Source organism: Bufo gargarizans, chromosome 2 (assembly GCF_014858855.1).
Source record: "Bufo gargarizans isolate SCDJY-AF-19 chromosome 2, ASM1485885v1, whole genome shotgun sequence".
NCBI classification, from domain to species: Eukaryota; Metazoa; Chordata; class Amphibia; order Anura; family Bufonidae; genus Bufo; species Bufo gargarizans.
In genome coordinates this window covers 713,937,949-713,964,783 of record NC_058081.1, presented here as the reverse complement: position 1 = coordinate 713,964,783, position 26,835 = coordinate 713,937,949, and the positions used below count along the sequence as shown (strand labels likewise).

At 45.0% G+C, this 26,835-nt stretch overlaps 1 protein-coding gene across 2 annotated transcripts in view; it reads left to right on the top strand.

Annotated features, from left to right (window-relative positions):
* The first annotated feature begins 425 nt into the window (after nucleotides 1-425).
* NPHS1 (NPHS1 adhesion molecule, nephrin) overlaps nucleotides 426-26,835 on the top strand; it is a 52,006-nt gene continuing 25,596 nt past the window's right edge. For both annotated transcript variants that reach the window (XM_044278661.1, XM_044278660.1), the window contains exons 1-8: nucleotides 426-524; nucleotides 4,431-4,500; nucleotides 6,685-6,882; nucleotides 7,988-8,110; nucleotides 25,141-25,272; nucleotides 25,351-25,429; nucleotides 26,012-26,115; nucleotides 26,683-26,804. In XM_044278661.1, coding sequence (XP_044134596.1) covers nucleotides 4,452-4,500; nucleotides 6,685-6,882; nucleotides 7,988-8,110; nucleotides 25,141-25,272; nucleotides 25,351-25,429; nucleotides 26,012-26,115; nucleotides 26,683-26,804 — 807 coding nt within the window. In that variant the 5' untranslated portion in view covers nucleotides 426-524; nucleotides 4,431-4,451. The remainder of the gene's footprint in view (nucleotides 525-4,430; nucleotides 4,501-6,684; nucleotides 6,883-7,987; nucleotides 8,111-25,140; nucleotides 25,273-25,350; nucleotides 25,430-26,011; nucleotides 26,116-26,682; nucleotides 26,805-26,835) is intronic.

The window sequence follows — 26,835 nt, the reverse complement described above, 5'->3', positions numbered from 1 at the left end:
AGATCCCTACAGATACGTCTGACGTATACGCTGTGACACCAAACGTAAGGCCGAGATCCCTACAGATACGTCTGACGTATACGCTGTGACACCCAAACGTAAGGCCGAGATCCCTACGGATAGGTCTGACGTATACGCTGTGACGCCAAATGTAAGGCCGAGATCTCTACGGATAGGTCTGACGTATACGCTGTGACGCCAAATGTAAGGCCGAGATCTCTACGGATAGGTATGACGTATACGCTTTGACGCCAAACGTAAGGCTCAGGCACAGCGATCACTGAGTTTTGGGATCCCCTCCTCTGGAATGTATGGAGTGTGTGGGGTGATTGGGATGGATATGATGTGTCAGTCTTACAACTGCTGAGTGCACGGACTCCCACCGCTTCTGAGGAGGAAGGAGGAGAGAGGGAAGAGACAGCTGTGCGAGAAGGTGAGAGAGACTGCCGGATGGAGCAGCTCATTCTGTAAAGTGCAACTCTGTCCTGCCGAAGCCAAGACTACGAGGTCCCTGATACCGGCTGGTGAGTCTGCTCAATGACGGATCCGACTGCCCTAGCGCCCTACATCACCCAGCCTCTGCTGACACCCAACCTTACAGCACTGTTCATACTGGGCATCCTAGTCCATGAACAGAATGCCAAAACTGCAGTGGAGACTGACATGAAATTACTATATAGAAATATAACTCAATATGCCAATCCCCCTAACCCCTCAGGACACAGCGACCATTAATGGCTGTCTATCATCCAAGAGGACGATATTTCCAGCTCCTCTGATTGACTCTTTACATCTTTTATCACTTTTTATCAGTTTCTTGAGAACCTTCCACGGTGTAGTAAGCAGGGGCGTAACTATAGCCATAGCAGCCATAGTACTTGCTATGGGGCCCAGAGGCTGGGGGCCCGGTCAGGTACATCGTACATTGTACCATTGTGTGGGGAATAACCATATACTGTCTTTTTTTGCTATAATGTGGGCTTTCTGATATGTGGCGGTATTATACATACCTATAATTGTTGCTACTTATGCTGCTGTTTTAATCCGGTGGGGGCCCCGACTTATTCTGCTATAGAGCCCTATGTATTATAGTTATGCCCTTGGTTGTAAGATAATTATGTTACATTATATCAGCATGAAAGACGGAGAGCAATCATCAGAGCATAATGTGGTATAACCTTGAAGTCATATCTGCAGTGAGATGTCTCTGCAATGACGTGACGGAGGCGTCTCTGGGGGTCATTACTCCATTGTTTAATTATTCTTTTCATTAGTGTCTCTTTTGGGGACAGTATGGCTCTATATGCACAAGCGATTAGGTGTATTGTGTGCATTATAAGCAAGTAGGATTGTAGGCTTGAAAATCCATGTCTTTGTAGTCTGAAACTACCCCCCCCCCCCCTACCCGAGCTCCACCACTTCTAGAGTTATCCATAATGGGGTAAAACAGCCCAGAAGATGTGTTTTTAAGTTAAACTTGTATTATGCTCCAGAGCTGCACTCACTATTCTGCTGGTGCAGTCACTGTGTACATACATTACTTATCCTGTACTGATCCTGAGTTACATCCTGTATTATACTCCAGAGCTGCACTCACTATTCTGCTGGTGCAGTCACTGTGTACATACATTACATTACTTATCCTGTACTGATCCTGACTTACATCCTGTATTATACTCCAGAGCTGCACTCACTATTCTGCTGGTGCAGTCACTGTGTACATACATTACTTATCCTGTACTGATCCTGAGTTACATCCTGTATTATACTCCAGAGCTGCACTCACTATTCTGCTGGTGGAGTCACTGTGTACATACATTACAATACTTATCCTGTACTGATCCTGAGTTACATCCTGTATTATACTCCAGAGCTGCACTCACTATTCTGCTGGTGCAGTCACTGTGTACATACATTACATTACTTATCCTGTACTGATCCTGAGTTACATCCTGTATTATACTCCAGAGCTGCACTCACTATTCTGCTGGTGCAGTCACTGTGTACATACATTACATTCCTTATCCTGTACTGATCCTGAGTTACATCCTGTATTATGCTCCAGAGCTGCACTCACTATTCTGCTGGTGCAGTCACTGTGTACATACATTACATTACCTATCCTGTACTGATCCTGAGTTACATCCTGTATTATACTCCAGAGCTGCACTCACTATTCTGCTGGTGCAGTCACTGTGTACATACATTATATTACTTATCCTGTACTGATCCTGAGTTACATCCTGTATTATACTCCAGAGCTGCACTCACTATTCTGCTGGTGGAGTCACTGTGTACATACATTACTTATCCTGTACTGATCCTGAGTTACATCCTGTATTATACTCCAGAGCTGCACTCACTATTCTGCTGGTGGAGTCACTGTGTACATACATTACATTACTTATCCTGTACTGATCCTGAGTTACATCCTGTATTATACTCCAGAGCTGCACTCACTATTCTGCTGGTGCAGTCACTGAGTACATACATTACATTACTTATCCTGTTCTGATCCGGAGTCACATCCTGTATTATACTCCAGAGCTGCACTCACTATTCTGCTGGTGCAGTCACTGTGTACATACATTACTTATCCTGTACTGATCCTGACTTACATCCTGTATTATACTCCAGAGCTGCACTCACTATTCTGCTGGTGCAGTCACTGTGTACATACATTACTTATCCTGTACTGATCCTGAGTTACATCCTGTATTATACTCCAGAGCTGCACTCACTATTCTGCTGGTGGAGTCACTGTGTACATACATTACATTACTTATCCTGTACTGATCCTGAGTTACATCCTGTATTATACTCCAGAGCTGCACTCACTATTCTGCTGGTGCAGTCACTGTGTACATACATTACATTACTTATCCTGTACTGATCCTGAGTTACATCCTGTATTATACTCCAGAGCTGCACTCACTATTCTGCTGGTGCAGTCACTGTGTACATACATTACATTCCTTATCCTGTACTGATCCTGAGTTACATCCTGTATTATGCTCCAGAGCTGCACTCACTATTCTGCTGGTGCAGTCACTGTGTACATACATTACATTACCTATCCTGTACTGATCCTGAGTTACATCCTGTATTATACTCCAGAGCTGCACTCACTATTCTGCTGGTGCAGTCACTGTGTACATACATTACATTCCTTATCCTGTACTGATCCTGAGTTACATCCTGTATTATGCTCCAGAGCTGCACTCACTATTCTGCTGGTGCAGTCACTGTGTACATACATTACATTACCTATCCTGTACTGATCCTGAGTTACATCCTGTATTATACTCCAGAGCTGCACTCACTATTCTGCTGGTGCAGTCACTGTGTACATACATTACATTCCTTATCCTGTACTGATCCTGAGTTACATCCTGTATTATGCTCCAGAGCTGCACTCACTATTCTGCTGGTGCAGTCACTGTGTACATACATTACATTACCTATCCTGTACTGATCCTGAGTTACATCCTGTATTATACTCCAGAGCTGCACTCACTATTCTGCTGGTGCAGTCACTGTGTACATACATTACTTATCCTGTACTGATCCTGAGTTACATCCTGTATTATACTCCAGAGCTGCACTCACTATTCTGCTGGTGGAGTCACTGTGTACATACATTACATTACTTATCCTGTACTGATCCTGAGTTACATCCTGTATTATACTCCAGAGCTGCACTCACTATTCTGCTGGTGCAGTCACTGTGTACATACATTACATTACTTATCCTGTACTGATCCTGAGTTACATCCTGTATTATACTCCAGAGCTGCACTCACTATTCTGCTGGTGCAGTCACTGTGTACATACATTACATTACATATCCTGTACTGCTCCTGAGTTACATCCTGTATTATACTCCAGAGCTGCACTCACTATTCTGCTGGTGCAGTCACTGTGTACATACATTACATTACCTATCCTGTACTGATCCTGAGTTACATCCTGTATTATACTCCAGAGCTGCACTCACTATTCTGCTGGTGCAGTCACTGTGTACATACATTATATTACTTATCCTGTACTGATCCTGAGTTACATCCTGTATTATACTCCAGAGCTGCACTCACTATTCTGCTGATGGAGTCACTGTGTACATACATTACTTATCCTGTACTGATCCTGAGTTACATCCTGTATTATACTCCAGAGCTGCACTCACTATTCTGCTGGTTGTTATTGGAAACAGTCAGCAAGCTTATAGATACACTCCACTAATTGTTGAGGGCTGTTTGTTTTTTGACATCAGACGCCAGTACAGTGCCCATTGTGAAGAAGTCATTTAAAATAATGCGAATACTTGAGCACTGCAATGCCCCATCAACCACAGCTGACGGCAGGGTAGTACTTTTTGGATGTCAGGACTGAGGACATGGCATTTCTGAGCTGTTTTATGTTTTTAACAGGTATCTTCATTAGAGGAGGACATGGATCCTGTCATATTCCTCCTGAGCTGCAGTCTCTGTGTTTGTGGAGGTATATATTGTCCAGTCATGTATGTGGCCTAGTGCCCGTCTGCTAGTGTCTTGTCCTTTACAGTCCAGTCACTGGTGTCTAGTGGTTTAGGCCCCGTCCACATTTTCGTATCAGTGACATGTCCGTGAAAAATAAGTACGTGTTTAATCCGTGAAGATGTCCTTGAAGGATCTGCGGTTGGTCCGTGTGTCCGTTTTTACCATCCGTGTGTCATCCGTAATTCACTGACGTTTCTCAGCTGAAAATTAATTTCCAAAGAATCTCCTATCAGTCTTCAGTGAGAAATGGACGCACCTCGGATGGCATCCGTGGTGTGTCCGTGATTTTCACAGATCCATAGACTTCTATGGGCGTACTTGGTCCGCATCACGGATTAAACTAGTGCTTGTCTCCGTGATTCTTTTTACTGCCCACGGTCAGTAAAAAAAATACTGAAATGTGAACAGACACATTTAAATCAATGGATACGTGTGGTGTCTGTGGAAAATGCGGACAGCACGCGTCAGTGAAAAAACAGAAATGTGGAGAAGGCCTTAGTTTCTGGTCCCTGCGTAGTAATTACCACTTTCCACTGGTTGAGTGACTAAAGGCTTTTTATACTGATGGATAGTCTGCCGGATCATCGGTCAATCCAGATTTCTAAGCGTGCTTACAAATCATTGCTTGCCGGCGGCAGATTGTGCTTTCTGACCATGATCTGCAGCCGGCAAATAATGACTCTGTATGGGGACGAGCAATGGCATTACCAATTGCATCTTCCCATACCATGGAGGAGATAGCTGCATGTAGTAGCAGCGGTCTCCTCCACTGACGAGCAGGTGATTGCCGGGAAGGAACACTTCCCTCCTGACAATCGTCAGCCACATCATTAGATGTACTACAGCTCTAAGTCCCTTTTGTCTAGTAGTTTAACGACTCACTTTCCCATTTCCATCTGATCCTTGGTGTCAAAAGGTTTATTGCCCAACAGTTCAGTGACCCAGTCCCTGGTGTCCACTGGTTTAATGCCCTAGTGTCTTGTGGTTCGGTGCTCTAGTTCCTGATGCCCAGTAGTTTAGTGTCCCAGTCCTTGGTGTCCAGTGGTCTTTCATCTCAGTTTCTGGTGTCCATTGGCTTATTGTCCCTGTCCCTATGGCTCATGATTTATATTCCTGGTGTCCAGTGGTTTGGTATTACTGTTATCCGGTGTTTTAGTGTCCATGTTGTCCAGTGGTTTAGTGTCCCTGGTGTTTTGCGGTTTAGTGGCTTATTATCTCTTGTGTACAGTGGTCTAGTAGCTCTATGTCTAGTGGTTTATTGTCCCTGGTGTCCAGTGGTTTATATTCTCTAGTGTACAGTGGTTTAGAGCCCCTAGTGTTCAATGATTTAGTATTCTCTTTATCTAGCGGCTTAGTGTCCATGGTATCCAGTGGATTAGTGTCCCTGGTGTGCGATGGTTTCATTTTCCTGATGTTCACTACCTTATTTTCCCTGGTATTCAGTGGTTTAGTGTACTTGGAGCACAGTACTTTCGTGTTCTTGGTGTCCAGTGGTTTGGTGTCCCTGGTGTTTACTGGCTTATCTTCTCTGGTGTTTAGTGGTTTATTGTCCCTGGTGTACAGTGGTATAGTATCCCTGTGTCTTGTGCTTTTTTTTACCTGGTGTCCAGTGGTTTAGTGTCCCCGGTCCATTAATTTCGTTTCTCTGGTGCTCACTGACTTATTTTCCCTGGTGTTCAGTGGTTTAGTTTTCCTATGTTCAGTGGTTTATTGTCCCTGGTGTTCAGTGGTTTATTTTCCCTGGTGTACAGTGGTTTAGTGTCCCTAGTGTCCAGTGATTTCATTTTCTTTTGTCCAGTGGTTTAGTGTCCCTGATGTCCAGTGGTTTAGTGTCCCTGATGTCCAGTGGTTTAGTGTCCCTGATGTCCAGTGGTTTAGTGTCCCTGATGTCCAGTGGTTTTGTGTCCCTGATGTCCAGTGGTTTTGTGTCCCTGTGTCTAGTGGTTTTGTGTCCCTGGTGCCCAGTGGTTTAGTATTACCTGTATTCCCTGGTCCATATATAGACAGGAAGTTTTATGTAACAGACGTTTCTAACCTCACCACGTGGCCGCACTGTTCATGGTGATGTAGACTTGGATTGTATTCATGTACAGATTAATGTCATAACTACAATACAATGTGCTGAAGATCCAGCTTCTCCCCCTAGGCGCGGCTGGAGTGCAGCAGGTGTTCCGTGTCCAGCCGGATAATGTCACCACGGTGCAGGGGTCGGTACAGGTGCTGGTCTGTGAGGTCGAGCATGCGTCGGGCGCAGTGCAATGGGTCAAGGATGGGCTCCTGCTGGGGCCTGATAGGAGAATACCAGGATTCCCTCGTTACAGCATGAGTGGAGACCCCCAGAAAGGTAAGACTGCCAGTAGGATGAGAGTACCCTCCTGCAAGATAGTATTCAGAGAGTGCTGATGTCATACCTGTAAATGATAACATAGAAGCATAGTGGTGATGTCACACCTGTAAATAATAACACATATACATAGTGGTGATGTCACACCTGTAAATAATAACACATATACATAGTGGTGATGTCATACCTGTAAATAATAACACATAAACATAGTGGTGATGTCATACCTGTAAATGGTAACACATAAACATAGTGGTGATGTCATACCTGTAAATAATAACACATATACATAGAGGTGATGTCATACCTGTAAATAATAACACATAAACATAGTGGTGATGTCATACCTGTAAATAATAACACATAAACATAGTGGTGATGTCATACCTGTAAATGGTAACACATAAACATAGTGGTGATGTCATACCTGTAAATGGTAACACATAAACATAGTGGTGATGTCATACCTGTAAATGGTAACATAGAAGCATAGTGGTGATGTCAATGGAAACATTGTCTATAATGTAGGATATCAGTGAAGAGCTCATGGGAATTAAAGGGCTATTCTCCATTAACCCCGTTGTGCCTGCTCCACTTCTCTGTAGTGAGTTGGGAAACAGACAATGCCAACACGGAGGTCGCTGTTATCAAATCCATAAGCTCCAGGGAACACTGTTGGCAATGGCCTTGTCCGCCAAAAGCCTCCACTAGGGGGAAGCAGACTGACTTACCATGTTTATCATGGAGAAAACAGAAAAAGCCGAGGTGACTTCACATTTTGTGCCTATTCTTCATCCATGTCTGTGGAGTTGATGACCATGGCATGGAGGGTGCAATAAAGGAGCAATACCCCTTTAAATTTAAAAGGGTCTAATATACAAGTAGCACCTCAGTGCCTGCGGTAATATAATGTGCAGTTTAGTATCCATTATCAGTCCTATAATTAGTACCCAGCCATAGGAAACAGGTCATATGACAAGTGCTGTTATGACATGCTAATAATTAATACCGCCATCCTGTGTGTGTATCCAGGAGACTCGCTGTGCTGTGCCGCACATAATTATTATTTTTCTTTAATTGGATCCTGTGTTCATTAACCTCCCAGGGGAGCACAATCTCCGCATCGAGCGATGTGAGCTGTCAGATGACGCACATTACCACTGCCAAGTGGGGAGGTCGGAGGTCAGCATGGCGATCATGTCATATGCAGCAATACTCACCGTACTAAGTAGGTGTATATATTCCATATCATATATGTGTGTTCTGTATCATGTCTGACTCTCCTGGTTACATTGTGTGTTCCATGTCATATATCTGTCTCCTCTATGTCCCACATGATATATCTCTCCCTCCTGGTTACATCGCATGTATTATGTTATACACCGTATAACGATCATCTTCAGACCCTTCACTTTTTTCTCATTTTGTTATGTTGTTCCTTATGTTAAACTTAAAAAAAAAAAAAAAATCAAGTTTCCTCCCATCAGTCTCCACTCACACAATTTTTGAAAGGAAGAAACTAAAATTTTGCATCAACATTAGTGTTGACTGAGCACCAAAGTGCTGGGGTGCTCGAGTAGAACACCTCGGGATGCTCAGGTGCTCGAGTAGAACACCTCGGGATGCTCAGGTGCTCGAGTAGAACACCTCGGGATGCTCAGGTGCTCGAGTAGAACACCTCGGGATGCTCAGGTGCTCGAGTAGAACACCTCGGGATGCTCGGGCACTCGAGTAGAACACCTCAGAATGCTCAGGTGCTCGAGTAGAACACCTCGGGATGCTCAGGTGCTCGAGTAGAACACCTCTGAATGCTCAGGTGCTCGAGTAGAACACCTCGGGATGCTCAGGTGCTCGAGTAGAACACCTCAGGATGCTCAGGTGCTCGAGTAGAACACCTCGGGATGCTCAGGTGCTCGAGTAGAACACCTCGGGATGCTCAAGTGCTCGAGTAGAACACCTCGGGATGCTCAAGTGCTCGAGTAGAACACCTCGGGATGCTCAGGTGCTTGAGTAGAACACCTCGGGATGCTCAGGTGCTCGAGTAGAACACCTCGGGATGCTCAGGTGCTCGAGTAGAACACCTCGGGATGCTCAGGTGCTCGAGTAGAACACCTCGGGATGCTCAGGTGCTCGAGTAAAAGACCTCGGGATGCTCGGGTGCTCGAGTAGAACACCTCAGGATGCTCAGGTGCTCGAGTAGAACACCTCGGGATGCTCAGGTGCTAGAGTAGAACACCTCGGGATGCTCGGGTGCTCGAGTAGAACACCTCAGGATGCTCAGGTGCTCGAGTAGAACACCTCGGGATGCTCAGGTGCTCGAGTAGAACACCTCGGGATGCTCAGGTGCTCGAGAAGAACACCTCGGGATGCTCAATGCACAATGGAAGTCAATGGGAGAACCCGAGCATTAAACCAGGCGCCCCCTGCTCTGAAGAGGGGAGGGTGTCTGGTTTACAGGAAAAGGTCAGAAATTGATGGAAACACCACTGAAATGGTTCAGTAACAGCATAGGGAGGATGTCTGGATGCATCTTGGACTCCCAGGTCGCTGCTGGGAACGATGTTGTCCGAGTAGTACGCCACTTTTACAGACTGACAATAATACAAAAAACAAAAACAAAGATAAAATCAATTATAAAGGAAAAATTGTTAGGAAACATTCTTTCCTGTATATTCAACTTCAATATATAAAGTGGAAGTGCTGCCAAAAATTACAATGAAGAGGCACTCCTATACAACCTGTATATCACATAAAGGAGGGCCTCATTCACATTGTGGTACAATTGTTCAGGTAGTGAGACTCCTACACTCATAAAGCCTATGCACTAAGTGAAAGGGCTGCCAAAAATTACAAGGAACCGGCACTCCAATACACCCTTTATTACACATAGAAGTCAGGGGCAATCCAGGCCTTGTTCATTTTGATAAGAGTCAACCTGACAGCATTTTCAGTTGACAGGCGGATGCGCTTATCAGTTATTATGCCCCCAGCAGCACTAAATATCTGCTCTGACAAAACGCTGGCGGCAGGGCGGACCAGCACCTCCAAGGCGTAGAGCGCCAGTTCTTGCCACGTGCCCAGCTTGGACAGCCAATAGTTGTAAGGCACAGAGGGATCATTGAGGACGCTGACACGGTCTGCTACGTACTCCTTCACCGATGGGGGTAGTAGTTCACGTACTCACGGTTAACAGAGCCTCCCTGGGCCGGCAGTGCAGTGGATGGGAAGACAGCACTGAATCCTCCGGGGCACTCTCGATTGCAGGGAACACCAGCCAGATGGAAGTTGAGGTGCCCTTGATGGTGGGGGTGTTTAGGGTGCTTGTGGCGGCTGGGCCCCTGGTTTGTGATGTCAGCACTGTAAGGTGCAAATGTTGAGTGTAGTAGTGGAAATGATGAGGAGTCAGTTGTCATTAAACAGTTGAACATTTACTTGAATCAATAGTCTCAAGGCAGATGTTACAGTCCATCAATAAAGTGCATTCATATGGCACCATTAATGATCCAGATGTTAAGGTAATTGTAATCCTTATATCAGGTTTAGGCAATTGTCAATGGAGGCATTTTCTAATGCTGTTACTTGACAGGCAAAAGACTGAGTATACTTTAAGTCCCGACTATAGCACTCTGGTACTGAATATGCCGTTGTCTACTTATCTTGAGCTATCCAATAAGGGTGTTTTCCCTCGTGGCAGGCAAACTCTCTGTGACATTATTTGCAGGATGCTCTCCTGAAGTAATCAGGTTTTTAGGTTTCCAACATATCCCGGAAGGTTTCTAGTTAATATGGACAATTCTGTGCACTAATTATCCATTCGTGTCCCTGCACTTGGAAAGTTGCTCTCAGGCACTTGTGCTGATGAGGTCCATAAGCTAGGTTCAGCTGTAACCCTCACTAGGCTTGCTTCTTATTTAGACATAGACTCACTGTCTGGTGCTTGGTTGCTGTGGTTGTCTTCTCCAGGCTTGATCAGGGCCCAGAGGAAAGGAAAACAGCTACATGTTGATTTAGGCCTGTTTCTCTCCTTCATGAACTTGCTTCTACTCTCTCACTCTGACTCTAACATAACCTCACTTCCTGTTCTTCTCTCTTCTAGACACACCCCAGTTATATATATTATGTGGTGCCAGCACCACCTAGGGGCCAAAGGGTGAAATGACATTGCCAGCTTGATAATAGTAAATATCATACAATGCAAATAAATACATAAATAGGCAGATGTTTAAGGTGTCCCATTTACACACATATGTGGGACGCTGTATACACCACTGCTAGAAGATAAGTCGTCCTTGACGTTTATAGTGACTGAAGCTGTGGATCTCTACGCCGTCACCTGAAATACACAAATACGCTCCATACACAAATATACATATGCTCATTGCAATGTACTATCATGACACTTTCATAACCTCCTGTAATAAAAAGTTATGCACAACAATACAGAATAGGCAATTTATCACATATATATATACATCACTTTTTCTTTTCTTGGTGCATAAGGACAAAGGGGCGTTGTAATCTTCGGTGCTTGATGGGGATAAAATGGGCGGTGATCTCACATTCAGGGCAATGCAGTCCATGACATAGTCTTGAGACAAACTCCATCCCTGATTTGGGGTATAAATAATTTGTAATCCGTTGGGTAAAGTGCAAAAAGTTTCTGATTTATAAGATCATGTGCGTTGCATAGGATAAGGCACAGAAAAACGTCTTTCTGGGTACAGTTCCTTGAACGTTGCAGAAAACTTTTTAGTTTAGAGTCCCAGACAACCTGATAAGGGGTAAAAAGAGGGATAAAATGTGCAAAAACAAAGGTGCAACTTGGATGTTGTCTGGATGGTGGAGTCCTTTTATGGGAGTCCTTTTAATAAAGGAGACGGAGCTCAAACCAAAAACAAAACATAGAACTCCTCCCTTAACAGTGCTCCTGCTCCATTTTTAGTAATGGCCAACCGGCCTACTTAGTCATAGGGATCTGGAGAGCTGGGTACATCGGTTGGTATAGGGCTTCCCGATTAAGATTCATCTGGGGAAGAACCTTCATGTATTACTTCGGTCAAGTGCTTGGTAGGAATAAGTGGAAGCTTTAGATGTCTGCTCACCTCTTCAGATACAGAAGATCTTTCTTTCTCCTGCTGAAGGATACTGGGCTCCGGCCCAAGTTCGTTTTTTTTAACCAGAGCTGGTTCAACCGCAGCTGTAGGTTTCGAAGTAGCACCAAGGGCGACCTCTGTAGGAAGATGCTCAGATGGTCTTACCTCTTGAGGTTGAACCGGGATGGCCTGGCTGTGACGAATAGTAAACTGCTGTAAGAGCAGCTGTGCAAATTCCAGTACTGAATCGGTAGAAGGTGCGGGCTTTAGCCTAACCCGGAGTGATCTCTGTTTAGCCTTGGGGCTGTCATCTGGGTCTCGCGTAGCAATGGCGGGCTGCTACAGAATGTTAGTCCCTGCAAAACCAGTGGCGTACTGATTCTGACTAAGAAGAACTGATGGCACATATTTTGCTTCCGGTCGCTTGGGGACAACAGGGCGCACTGGCTCCTCATCCTCTTCTGATTTTGAGCCTTCCGCAGACTCCCAGCTTGATTCAGCTTCTGGCTCGGGCCGCGTGACACAGGTGGCATAGGGGCCTCGAGTGCCCTCTGCCGGAGTGAATTCGACTACCTCATCCACATACAAACTGCAAATGGCTGGGCAGGTCTTTTCGCTTGGCTTCACATAATAATCACGGCCATGTTCCACATCTCTGAGAATTTCCAAGCCTCCCAATTTACAAAATGAAAGAACTGGAAGTCTTCCACGGGGGCCTCCAATAGTTTCCTTCCGATCCCCTCGATATACTTATTACACTCGTGGGTCTAAGAAAGACGTGCAGACTTGATTTCGGCTGATAAACTGGCCCAGAGCTTAGCATGGGGAAAATTTGGCCATATAAACGTGGGTACAGTCTGGTTTAGATCAGATCTTTTGGCAATTAAGGGAGCATATGCAGCGGACGCCATTGCAGGAGACTAACATGTAGTATACAAACCGGATTCCAAAAAAGTTGGGACACTATACAAATCGTGAATAAATACTGAATGCAATGATGTGGATGTGCCAACTTCTAATATTTTATTCAGAATAGAACATAAATCACGGAACAAAAGTTTAAACTGAGAAAATGTACCATTTTAAGGGAAAAATATGTTGAATCAGAATTTCATGGTGTCAACAAATCCCCAAAAAGTTGGGACAAGGCCATTTTCACCACTGCGTGGCATCTCCCCTTCTTCTTACAACACTCAACAGACGTCTGGGGACCGAGGAGACCAGTTTCTCAAGTTTAGAAATAGGAATGCTCTCCCATTCTTGTCTAATACAGGCCTCCAACTGTTCAATCGTCTTGGGCCTTCTTTGTTGCACCTTCCTCTTTATGATGCGCCAAATGTTCTCTACAGGTGAAAGATCTGGACTGCAGACTGGCCATTTCAGTACCGGATCCTTCTCCTACGCAGCCATGATGTTGTGATTGATGCAGAATGTGGTCTGGCATTATCTTGTTGAAAAATGCAGGGTCTTCCCTGAAAGAGATGACGTCTGGATGGGAGCAGATGTTGTTCTAGAACCTTAATATATTTTTCTGCATTGATGGTGCCTTTCCAGACATGCAAGCTGCCCATGCCACACGCACTCATGCAACCCCATACCATCAGAGATGCAGGCTTCTGAACTGAGCGTTGATAACAACTTGGGTTGTCCTTGTCCTCTTTGGTCCGGATGACATGGCGTCCCAGATTTCCAAAAAGAACTTTGGATCGTGACTCGTCTGACCACAGAACAGTCTTCCATTTTGCCACACTCCATTTTAAATGATCCCTGGCCCAGTGAAAACGCCTGAGCTTGTGGATCTTGCTTAGAAATGGCTTCTTCTTTGCACTGTAGAGTTTCAGCTGGCAACGGCGGATGGCACGGTGGATTGTGTTCACTGACAATGGTTTCTGGAAGTATTCCTTAGCCCATTCTGTGATTTCCTTTACAGTAGCATTCCTGTTTGTGGTGCAGTGTCGTTTAAGGGCCCGGAGATCACGGGCATCCAGTATGGTTTTACGGCCTTGACCCTTACGCACAGAGATTGTTCCAGATTCTCTGAATCTTCGGATGATGTTATGCACAGTTGATGATGATAGATGCAAAGTCTTTGCAATTTTTCGCTGGGTAACACCTTTCTGATATTGCTCCACTATCTTTCTGCGCAACATTGTGGGAATTGGTGATCCTCTACCCATCTTGGCTTCTGAGAGACACTGCCACTCTGAGAAGCTCTTTTTATACCCAATCATGTTGCCAATTGACCTAATTAGTGTTAATTGGTCTTCCAGCTCTTCGTTATGCTCAAATTTACTTTTTCCAGCCTCTTATTGCTACTTGTCCCAACTTTTTGGGGATTTGTTCACACCGTGAAAATTTGAATCAACGTATTTTTCCTTTAAAATTATACATTTACTCGGATTAAACGTTTGATCTGTCATCTACGTTCTATTACAAATAAAATATTGACATTTGCCATCTCCACATCATTGCATTCAGTTTTTATTCACAATTTGTTTAGTGTCCCAACTTTTTTGGAATCCGGTTTGCAATTAGGTGGTTTACATGGGGGATCTTCTCCTCTCTCTCTCCAATACGATTCCCAGACATTTTGGATGCGGGCCTGCTGATCGTGCTCCTCATATGTTGTGGTGGAAGTCGGCCCGACAACTATGACGGGGGAATTGAGGATCTCTGTCTCCGCTCTTACGATCGTGACCTCCGGCGTATGGCCTGCGCTTGCATCCGGTACTTACGTAGCGCCTTTCTCGGTCTCGTCGGTAGCGCTGTTCCGCAATGCCACGCTGCCTCTATCTTGCACGTCTCTTTCCTTCACAAGTACAGCATCATCTGACGTGCTCAGCGTGCGCATGCACGTCAGGCTCTTCTGGTGCGCGAACCTCCCACTGGGTTCACTTTGCATAGGGGAGGCGCTAGCTCTTGGGCAATACAACATTGGAGGTAAGCACATTATCAATCACTTTGCATAAAGGGGGTAGCAAACTAGATTTTCACGCTCTGAAGGGGGTGTACCTCAATTTTCCCGCCGCTAGCAGGATGTAGCTTAATGTAATGGTGCAGCAAATTAATCAAGAATGCCTCTGGCGGCCATTTTAGGTTCCAGATTGACAGTCTATTCACTGACGCAAACAGTGGTAGTGACACAGCAACATACGATTTTTCCACTTTTGACACTGTGATTCTGTAGCAAGTAACTTAGGATGCATGCCCATGTAGTTTTCAAATGATTCAAACAATTCTCCAGTTCAATAAAACATGCAACATGCGAAAGTCTCTCAATTAAATAAGTGGAGCTTATTGTCATAAGGCGCAGAGTATTTTGAATCCTGTTCTTTGTAGCAATATGGCACACAGTCAATTACAATTTCGCATCCTGTTCGCATAAGGCGCAAGAGATTTAGTCTCCTGTTCGCATAAGGCACAAGGGATTTTGTATCCTGTTCGTGACGCCAATTTTTGCGCCGACCGAGCCACAGGGGTGTAGTGGTTGAATGAGTGAGTGTACTAGTGATGAGGTGCCGAGGACAGTAGTAGTACTCACAGTTTAGTTGTCCCCTGGGGCCGGCGTGCAGTGGATGGGAAGACAGCACAAAATCCTCCAGGGCACTCTCTATTGCAGGGAACACCAGCCAGATGGTGGTTGAGGTGCCCTTGAAGGTAATGGATGTTTAAGGTGCTTTGGTGGCTGGGTCCCTGTGTTTGTGACGCCAGCACCGTAAGGTGCAATCAAGAAATAGAGCAGAAGAATGAGGAATGAGGCAGTAGTTAAAGGGAACCTGTCAGCGGCAAAAAACACCCCAAACCGCCAGCAGTACCTTCAAGTAGCCGGCAGTGTGTTTCTAATGATGATTTTCTTCCTGCAGTCAGATGCGGTAAAAGCAGGAAAAAAACTATCTTTTATCCCCTGAGCGCGCTATTTTTGAGTCACTTTTGAAGTCAAGCGGGCAGCGGCCTCCTTGCTTCAAGTCAAGGTAACCGCGCCCCCTTCCCTGCCCCTTCTCCTGTGACTGACAGGAGATGTAGCGCAGGTAATGTCGCTGCCACCAGCGGCAAAACAATTGCTCTAAATTTCACAGCGCAAATGTAACACAACAGATGTAGCAGAGGTTGTGTCATGGAACCATGAACCAGACGTACAACAAGAGATAAGTGGAAAATAAGAAGGTTTTATTGAAGAGCAAGCCGTAGCAAAGTCCGAACGGATGGCTAAACCGAAGCAGGGTCTTGCGGAGACAGAGGTCAGGAACCAGAAGGGTAGTCAGACGAAGCCAGGAACAGGAACCAACGGGGTAGTCAGACGAAGCCGGAATCAGGAACCAACGGGGTAGTCAGACGAAGTCGGAATCAGGAACCAACGGGGTAGTCAGACGAGGCCAGGATCAGGAACCAGAAGCAGCAGCAGTCTTGGAAGCATGTGAACACAGGAGGACCAAGCAAGGAACTGAAGCCACAGACCTCCTATATATATGAGCTAGGCATCCAGCTCCTCCCAGTGGGAAGGAGGAGCCGCAGGGTTGGAGGCTACAAGAAAACCCAGAAACCAAGATGGCCGCCAGCACATGTCAAACGAAGGGAACAGCAAGGAGGTAAGACCATGACAGGTTGTGTCACTGTCAGCAGCAGCCAAACAATTGCACGCAATTTAGCGCAGGTTGCGCTAATAATATATATGGCAGCCAGATAAAACAATAGTCCTTAAAAGGACTCTTGGGTCTCTAACACCTTTCAACATTAAACCCTGCCTAACAAACAAGCCAATTCCTGTCCCTACACTGTCTGTCCCTTCTGCTGCAGCTCTCACTGACTAAGACTGTATAGCACCCGATGACGTGTTCCAGCCAGCCAATCACTGTAATGCCAGTAGCCAACATGGCTACGGCATTGCAGTGAGTGCCAGTAACTCTGCGCACGTTTATTGGCTGCGAGCATCATGCTTAAGCACACACAGTGTTTGGCCGAACACGCGCGATGTGTCGAGCATCTCGATGCTCGAGTAAAAAAGTGTTCGGCCGAGCATGCTTCCCAACACTAATCAACATAAGTCTTCAGACCCTTTACTGTGACACTTGACATTTAGCTCTGGGGCATCCTATGTCTCTTGATCATCTTTGAGATGTTTCTACAGCTTGACTGGAGTCCACATGTGGTAAATTTAGTGGATTGGACATGATATGGAAAGACACAAAAAACAAAGACAAATAAAAATCTGTTGCATTGAAAGTTCTCAAGAGTACAGTGGTCTCTATAATTCTTACAAGGAAAATGTTTGGAACAACCAGGACTCTTCCTAGAGCTGTCCACCCCACCAAACTAAGTAATCGGGGGAGAAAGGCATTGGTAAGAGAGGTGACCAAGAACCCAATAATCACTATGACTGAGCTTCAAAGATGTGTGCAGACAGGCTCGGACTGGCCCACAGAGGTATGGGGGAATCTCCCGGTGGGCCCCTAAGCAACGTGGGCCCCTAGTCTCCCACCCCCTGCACAAGTGGCACATAACAAATTAGATTGTGTGCAGACAGGCTCGGACTGGCCCACAGAGGTATGGGGGAATCCCCTGGTGGGCCCCTAAGCAACGTGGGCCCCTAGTCTCCCACCCCCTGCACAAGTGGCACATAACACATTAGATTTACAGCACTACATACTTATATTCAATGTACAGCACCTCGACCAGCCTATGTTCATATAAAAAACTTAAATGATTTATTATATTTGAATGTATCTGTATGGTGGGCCCCCAAAATAAATTTTACTGGTGGGCCCTAGGTACCCCAGTCCGACACTGTTTGCAGATGGGAGAAAGTTCCAGAAGGTCAACCATCACTGCAGCATCCACCAATCTAGGCTTTATGGCAGAGTGGCCAGAAAGAAGCCTCTTCTCAGTAAAAGACACATTAAAGCCACCTGGAGTTTGCAGAGAAGCATCTAAAGGACTCTCAGACTGTGAGAAACAAGATTCACTGGTCTGATGAAACCAAGATTAAACCTTTTGGCCTTTTGGCCTCAATTCTAAGCGTCATGTCTGGAAAAAACCAAGCCCTGCTTATCACCATCCCCAAAAAGTTGGGACAAGGCCATTTTCACCACTGCGTGGCATCTCCCCTTCTTCTTACAACACTCAACAGACGTCTGGGGACCGAGGAGACCAGTTTCTCAAGTTTAGAAATAGGAATGCTCTCCCATTCTTGTCTAATACAGGCCTCCAACTGTTCAATCGTCTTGGGCCTTCTTTGTTGCACCTTCCTCTTTATGATGCGCCAAATGTTCTCTATAGGTGAAAGATCTGGACTGCAGACTGGCCATTTCAGTACCGGATCCTTCTCCTACGCAGCCATGATGTTGTGATTGATGCAGAATGTGGTCTGGCATTATCTTGTTGAAAAATGCAGGGTCTTCCCTGAAAGAGATGACGTCTGGATGGGAGCAGATGTTGTTCTAGAACCTTAATATATTTTTCTGCATTGATGGTGCCTTTCCAGACATGCAAGCTGCCCATGCCACACGCACTCATGCAACCCCATACCATCAGAGATGCAGGCTTCTGAACTGAGCGTTGATAACAACTTGGGTTGTCCTTGTCCTCTTTGGTCCGGATGACATGGCGTCCCAGATTTCCAAAAAGAACTTTGGATCGTGACTCGTCTGACCACAGAACAGTCTTCCATTTTGCCACACTCCATTTTAAATGATCCCTGGCCCAGTGAAAACGCCTGAGCTTGTGGATCTTGCTTAGAAATGGCTTCTTCTTTGCACTGTAGAGTTTCAGCTGGCAACGGCGGATGGCACGGTGGATTGTGTTCACTGACAGTGGTTTCTGGAAGTATTCCTGAGCCCATTCTGTGATTTCCTTTACAGTAGCATTCCTGTTTGTGGTGCAGTGTCGTTTAAGGGCCCGGAGATCACGGGCATCCAGTATGGTTTTACGGCCTTGACCCTTACGCACAGAGATTGTTCCAGATTCTCTGAATCTTCGGATGATGTTATGCACAGTTGATGATGATAGATGCAAAGTCTTTGCAATTTTTCGCTGGGTAACACCTTTCTGATATTGCTCCACTATCTTTCTGCGCAACATTGTGGGAATTGGTGATCCTCTACCCATCTTGGCTTCTGAGAGACACTGCCACTCTGAGAAGCTCTTTTTATACCCAATCATGTTGCCAATTGACCTAATTAGTGTTAATTGGTCTTCCAGCTCTTCGTTATGCTCAAATTTACTTTTTCCAGCCTCTTATTGCTACTTGTCCCAACTTTTTGGGGATTTGTTCACACCGTGAAAATTTGAATCAACGTATTTTTCCTTTAAAATTATACATTTACTCGGATTAAACGTTTGATCTGTCATCTACGTTCTATTACAAATAAAATATTGACATTTGCCATCTCCACATCATTGCATTCAGTTTTTATTCACAATTTGTTTAGTGTCCCAACTTTTTTGGAATCCGGTTTGCAATTAGGTGGTTTACATGGGGGATCTTCTCCTCTCTCTCTCCAATACGATTCCCAGACATTTTGGATGCGGGCCTGCTGATCGTGCTCCTCATATGTTGTGGTGGAAGTCGGCCCGACAACTATGACGGGGGAATTGAGGATCTCTGTCTCCGCTCTTACGATCGTGACCTCCGGCGTATGGCCTGCGCTTGCATCCGGTACTTACGTAGCGCCTTTCTCGGTCTCGTCGGTAGCGCTGTTCCGCAATGCCACGCTGCCTCTATCTTGCACGTCTCTTTCCTTCACAAGTACAGCATCATCTGACGTGCTCAGCGTGCGCATGCACGTCAGGCTCTTCTGGTGCGCGAACCTCCCACTGGGTTCACTTTGCATAGGGGAGGCGCTAGCTCTTGGGCAATACAACATTGGAGGTAAGCACATTATCAATCACTTTGCATAAAGGGGGTAGCAAACTAGATTTTCACGCTCTGAAGGGGGTGTACCTCAATTTTCCCGCCGCTAGCAGGATGTAGCTTAAAGTAATGGTGCAGCAAATTAATCAAGAATGCCTCTGGCGGCCATTTTAGGTTCCAGATTGACAGTCTATTCACTGACGCAAACAGTGGTAGTGACACAGCAACATACGATTTTTCCACTTTTGACACTGTGATTCTGTAGCAAGTAACTTAGGATGCATGCCCATGTAGTTTTCAAATGATTCAAACAATTCTCCAGTTCAATAAAACATGCAACATGCGAAAGTCTCTCAATTAAATAAGTGGAGCTTATTGTCATAAGGCGCAGAGTATTTTGAATCCTGTTCTTTGTAGCAATATGGCACACAGTCAATTACAATTTCGCATCCTGTTCGCATAAGGCGCAAGAGATTTAGTCTCCTGTTCGCATAAGGCACAAGGGATTTTGTATCCTGTTCGTGACGCCAATTTTTGCGCCGACCGAGCCACAGGGGTGTAGTGGTTGAATGAGTGAGTGTACTAGTGATGAGGTGCCGAGGACAGTAGTAGTACTCACAGTTTAGTTGTCCCCTGGGGCCGGCGTGCAGTGGATGGGAAGACAGCACAAAATCCTCCAGGGCACTCTCTATTGCAGGGAACACCAGCCAGATGGTGGTTGAGGTGCCCTTGAAGGTAATGGATGTTTAAGGTGCTTTGGTGGCTGGGTCCCTGTGTTTGTGACGCCAGCACCGTAAGGTGCAATCAAGAAATAGAGCAGAAGAATGAGGAATGAGGCAGTAGTTAAAGGGAACCTGTCAGCGGCAAAAAACACCCCAAACCGCCAGCAGTACCTTCAAGTAGCCGGCAGTGTGTTTCTAATGATGATTTTCTTCCTGCAGTCAGATGCGGTAAAAGCAGGAAAAAAACTATCTTTTATCCCCTGAGCGCGCTATTTTTGAGTCACTTTTGAAGTCAAGCGGGCAGCGGCCTCCTTGCTTCAAGTCAAGGTAACCGCGCCCCCTTCCCTGCCCCTTCTCCTGTGACTGACAGGAGATGTAGCGCAGGTAATGTCGCTGCCACCAGCGGCAAAACAATTGCTCTAAATTTCACAGCGCAAATGTAACACAACAGATGTAGCAGAGGTTGTGTCACTGTCAGCAGCAGCCAAACAATTGCACGCAATTTAGCGCAGGTTGCGCTAATAATATATATGGCAGCCAGATAAAACAATAGTCCTTAAAAGGACTCTTGGGTCTCTAACACCTTTCAACATTAAACCCTGCCTAACAAACAAGCCAATTCCTGTCCCTACACTGTCTGTCCCTTCTGCTGCAGCTCTCACTGACTAAGACTGTATAGCACCCGATGACGTGTTCCAGCCAGCCAATCACTGTAATGCCAGTAGCCAACATGGCTACGGCATTGCAGTGAGTGCCAGTAACTCTGCGCACGTTTATTGGCTGCGAGCATCATGCTTAAGCACACACAGTGTTTGGCCGAACACGCGCGATGTGTCGAGCATCTCGATGCTCGAGTAAAAAAGTGTTCGGCCGAGCATGCTTCCCAACACTAATCAACATAAGTCTTCAGACCCTTTACTGTGACACTTGACATTTAGCTCTGGGGCATCCTATGTCTCTTGATCATCTTTGAGATGTTTCTACAGCTTGACTGGAGTCCACATGTGGTAAATTTAGTGGATTGGACATGATATGGAAAGACACAAAAAACAAAGACAAATAAAAATCTGTTGCATTGAAAGTTCTCAAGAGTACAGTGGTCTCTATAATTCTTACAAGGAAAATGTTTGGAACAACCAGGACTCTTCCTAGAGCTGTCCACCCCACCAAACTAAGTAATCGGGGGAGAAAGGCATTGGTAAGAGAGGTGACCAAGAACCCAATAATCACTATGACTGAGCTTCAAAGATGTGTGCAGACAGGCTCGGACTGGCCCACAGAGGTATGGGGGAATCTCCCGGTGGGCCCCTAAGCAACGTGGGCCCCTAGTCTCCCACCCCCTGCACAAGTGGCACATAACAAATTAGATTGTGTGCAGACAGGCTCGGACTGGCCCACAGAGGTATGGGGGAATCCCCTGGTGGGCCCCTAAGCAACGTGGGCCCCTAGTCTCCCACCCCCTGCACAAGTGGCACATAACACATTAGATTTACAGCACTACATACTTATATTCAATGTACAGCACCTCGACCAGCCTATGTTCATATAAAAAACTTAAATGATTTATTATATTTGAATGTATCTGTATGGTGGGCCCCCAAAATAAATTTTACTGGTGGGCCCTAGGTACCCCAGTCCGACACTGTTTGCAGATGGGAGAAAGTTCCAGAAGGTCAACCATCACTGCAGCATCCACCAATCTAGGCTTTATGGCAGAGTGGCCAGAAAGAAGCCTCTTCTCAGTAAAAGACACATTAAAGCCACCTGGAGTTTGCAGAGAAGCATCTAAAGGACTCTCAGACTGTGAGAAACAAGATTCACTGGTCTGATGAAACCAAGATTAAACCTTTTGGCCTTTTGGCCTCAATTCTAAGCGTCATGTCTGGAAAAAACCAAGCCCTGCTTATCACCATCCCTTCAGTGAAGCATGGTGGTGGCCGCATCATGCTCTGGGGGGACAGGGAGACTGATCAGGGTTGAGGGAAAGCTAAATGAAGCAAAGTACAGAGATATTCCTAATGAAAATATGATCCAGAGCTCTGGAACTCAGACTGGGCCGAAGATTCACCTTCCAACGAGACAATGGCCTTAAGCACAAATGCCAAGACAACACAGGATAGGCTTAGGGACAACTCTGTGAATGTCCTTGAGTGGCCCGGCCAGAGCCCTGACATGAACCCAATTGAACTTCTCTGGAGAGATTTAGAAATGGCTGTCCACTGACGCTCTCCATCCAACCTGACAGAGCGTGAGATGATCTGCAGAGAAGAATGGCACAAAATCCCCAAATCCAGGTGTCCAAACCTTGTGGCATCATCCCCAAGAAGACTGGAGGCTGTAATCACTGCCAAAGGGCAGTGATTACAACTATTTATCCAACTAAGTCTTGGATAAAGGGTCTGAATACTTATGTCAATGTAAGATTTTATTTTTTCCTTTTCAAGAAATTAGCAAAGATTTCTAACATTCTGTTCTCATTTTCTCATTATGGGGTATTGAGTGCAGAATGATGGGGGCAAACTGAATTTCTTTTTAGGAAAATGTGAAATGTAAGCAAAAGTTACAGGGTCTGAAGACTTTCTTAATGCATGGTATGTCTGTTCCTCCTGTTTGCATTGTATCTTGTAATGTATCTACCTCTCCTATTTACACTGTATGTTTTATACATATATATATACAGTCATGTGAAAAAATTAGGACACCCTTTTAAAGCATGTGGTTTTTTGTAACATTTTTAATAAAAGGTTATTTCATCTCCGTTTCAACAATACAGAGAGATTAAAGTAATCCGACTAAACAAAGAAAACTGAAGAAAAGTCTTTTCAAGATCTTCTGTAAATGTCATTCTACAAAAATGCCTATTCTAACTGAGGAAAAAGATAGGACACCCTTGCCCCTAATAGCGAGTGTTACCTCCTTTGGCTGAAATAACTGCAGTGAGACGGTTCTTGTAGCCATCTACCAGTCTTCGACATCGGTCTGAGGAAATTTTACCCCACTCCTCAATGCAGAACTTTTTCAGCTGTGAGATGTTTGAGGGGTTTCTTGCACGTACAGCCCTTTTCAAGTCACCCCACAGCATCTCAATGGGATTCAAATCTGGACTTTGACTTGGCCATTCCAGGACTCTCCATTTCTTCTTTTTCAGCCAATCTTTGGTTGATTTACTAGTATGTTTTGGGTCATTGTCATGTTGCATGGTCCAGTTCCGCTTCAGCTTTAATTTTCTAACTGATGGTCTCACATGTTCTTCAAGCACCTTCTGATACACAGTAGAATTCATCGTGGATTCTATGATGCTGAGCTGACCAGGTCCTGCTGCAGCAAAGCAGCCCCAAACCATGACACTTCCACCTCCATGCTTCACAGTTGGTATGAGGTTCTTTTCTTGGAATGCTGTGTTTGGTTTACGCCAAACATGTCCTCTGCTGTTGTGTCCAAATAATTCAATTTTGGACTCATCTGTCCAAAGAACATTATTCCAGAAGTCCTGGTCTTTGTCAACTTTATCTCTGGCAAATGTCAGTCTGGCCTCGATGTTTCTCTTGGAAAACAAAGGTTTCCTCCTTGCACACCTCCCATGCAAGTTAAACTTGTACAGTCTCTTTCTGATTGTAGAGGCATGTACTTCTACATCAACAGTAGCCAGAGCCTGCTGTAGTTCTCGAGATGACACTTTAGGGTTTTTGGAGACCTCTTTTAGCATCTTGCGGTCTGCTCTTGGGGTGAACTTGCTGGGGCGACCAGTCCTAGGCATGTTTGCAGTTGTTTTGAAAGCCCTCCACTTGTAGACTATCTTCCGGACAGTGGAATGGCTGATTTCAAAATCTTTTGAGATCTTTTTAAATCCCTTCCCAGACTCATAGGCTGCTACAATCTTTTTTCTGAAGTCCTCTGACAGCTCTTTTGCTCTCACCATGGTGCTCACTCTCACTTCAACAGTCAGGAGCACACCAAACTAAATGTCTGAGGTTTAAATAGGGCAAGCCTCATTCAACATGCAGAGTAACGATCTACTAATTATGTGCACCTGGTGTGATATACCTGTGTGAGATCTGAGCCAATTTAAGAGGGAATACATGTGAGGGTGTCCTATCTTTTTCCTCAGTTAGAATAGGCATTTTTGTAGAATGACATTTACAGAAGATCTTGAAAAGACTTTTCTTCAGTTTTCTTTGTTTAGTTGGATTACTTTAATCTCTCTGTATTGTTGAAACGGAGATGAAATAACCTTTTATTAAAAATGTTACAAAAAACCACATGCTTTCAAAGGGTGTCCTAATTTTTTCACATGACTGTATATATATATATATACAATGTATATTCCGCATCATATATCTGCCCCTCCTGGTTCCATTGTATGTTTCATATCATATATCCACCTCTCCTGGCTACATTGTATATTCCACGTTATATACTGTATCTGCCCTTCTCAGTTACATTAAATGCAACATGTCATATATCCAACCTCCTAGGTTACATTGTATGTTCCATATCACATATCTACCTCTACAAGTTACATTGTATCTCTAATCTCTTGCATTCAGTTATTTTCCTTTATATCTGTTTTCATGACCACTTGACATATCTCCCACAGTTCCCCCAGAACCTCCTGTGTTTAAGGAATATGTTGCTGGAAGTTCAGTAACATGGGTCTATGGAGTAGAGTATCCAGTCACTTGTAGTGTTGTCAAGGCCAAACCATCAGCAACACTGACCATCACTAAAAGTACGTAAAAGATCATGGAGATGGGTGGACTTGGACAATACAGACCAATAACAAATGTGATGTTCTGGTTATATGTAGGTGGAGTGGAAGTTTCAGGCTCATCCAGTAGTCAACCTGGATCCATCAACAAGTTGGAGGACACCGAGACAACAGTGATGTGAGTGTCAACCACACCTACACTAATAAAGGGGATTTAGAACTAAAATCATTCTGTGTTGAATAAACATTTGTCAGGTTCCACGAGTTGGAACCTCATCAGTACCTCTTTGTCCTAAAGTCACAATGTGTCTCCTTCTGCAGCTGGTCACAGACACCACAGCTTGTTCGCTCTCCTTCATTTCCAATGCAAATAAGAAGGGAGGTTTGATACTTGGGTCTTGGTTGTTATTGTGTTGTTGTTGTGGTGCCTGTTTAGAGGGGAACCCTGCACTGGTTTACCTCACCTATATGAATAGGAGAAAGGGCCCCTATTACACCTGCAAGGGCTGCCTGTAGCCTACATGGACAGAAAAAAGGGGACTGCAATGGGCATGTTAGTAACCCCACTGATATCTACCAACATTTCTGTATCACACATTGTGAGACAAATTTTGGTATATTTTCATTGTGATGAAGCTATGCAGATCGGTCTGTTTGGCATACCTGATATAGAAGAACAAAGATTAGGCCAAGAACTGACTATTGTGTTGCATCACCAAGTCCATGTCTAAAAAACATCTACGATTTTCTCCAATCACAGGGTCATCCCACAAAGTACAGATAATGGAAACCTACTTGTGTGCTCTGCGCTGAACCCGGCTCTTCAGACACCACTGACCGTGAGCTTCACCATGAATGTGCTGTGTGAGACAATGCTATACCGTACCCACCATACTCATCTCATTTACCACAATGTCGTATCCATAAGATCACATTTACAGCTAGCTAGGTCGTAAGCTGGCCATTGGAGACAAACAAGATGGCAAGCCAACTGTGCCTGCTAAGACTACAGAGTTGGGGAGTGATGAGCTTTACCCATGCACCTCTGTCACCACTTGTCTTGGAGGATACTTTTAGATTGGACTGGTAAAATCCAATCTGTCCCATCCAAGTAAGTCCAAATGTAGACCTCAAGGTAGATTCTGCTAGTTCCTATATGTGTTAGACCCACATATGTGTTGATGAGATCAACCTACAAAACTGTAATGTCTATAGGCAGCTCAGGTCATCAAGAAGGGGGGTAGTCTTCATATTCATAGCGCAATAAACTTCAGCTGTATATTTGGCTGGACTCAACCAATAAAAAGTGGGTTAGAATAATCAAGTCATACAAAAATACCAATTTAGTTGGAGGTATTGACAAGATGGCTGCTTCCATGGTGTTCATACTTTAAGGTCTTTACCCTCTATTTTTCTCATTCCTTTCTATAGTCCCCCCTAACATCCCAATCATTCATGGTTACGAAGGACCATCTGTCAAATCTGAGGAAACCCTGAGGATGACCTGTACGTCCCATAGTGGGAATCCTTTGGCAACCTTGCAGTGGTTAAAGGTGGGTTACAGTGGCCATATTAGTCATTAAA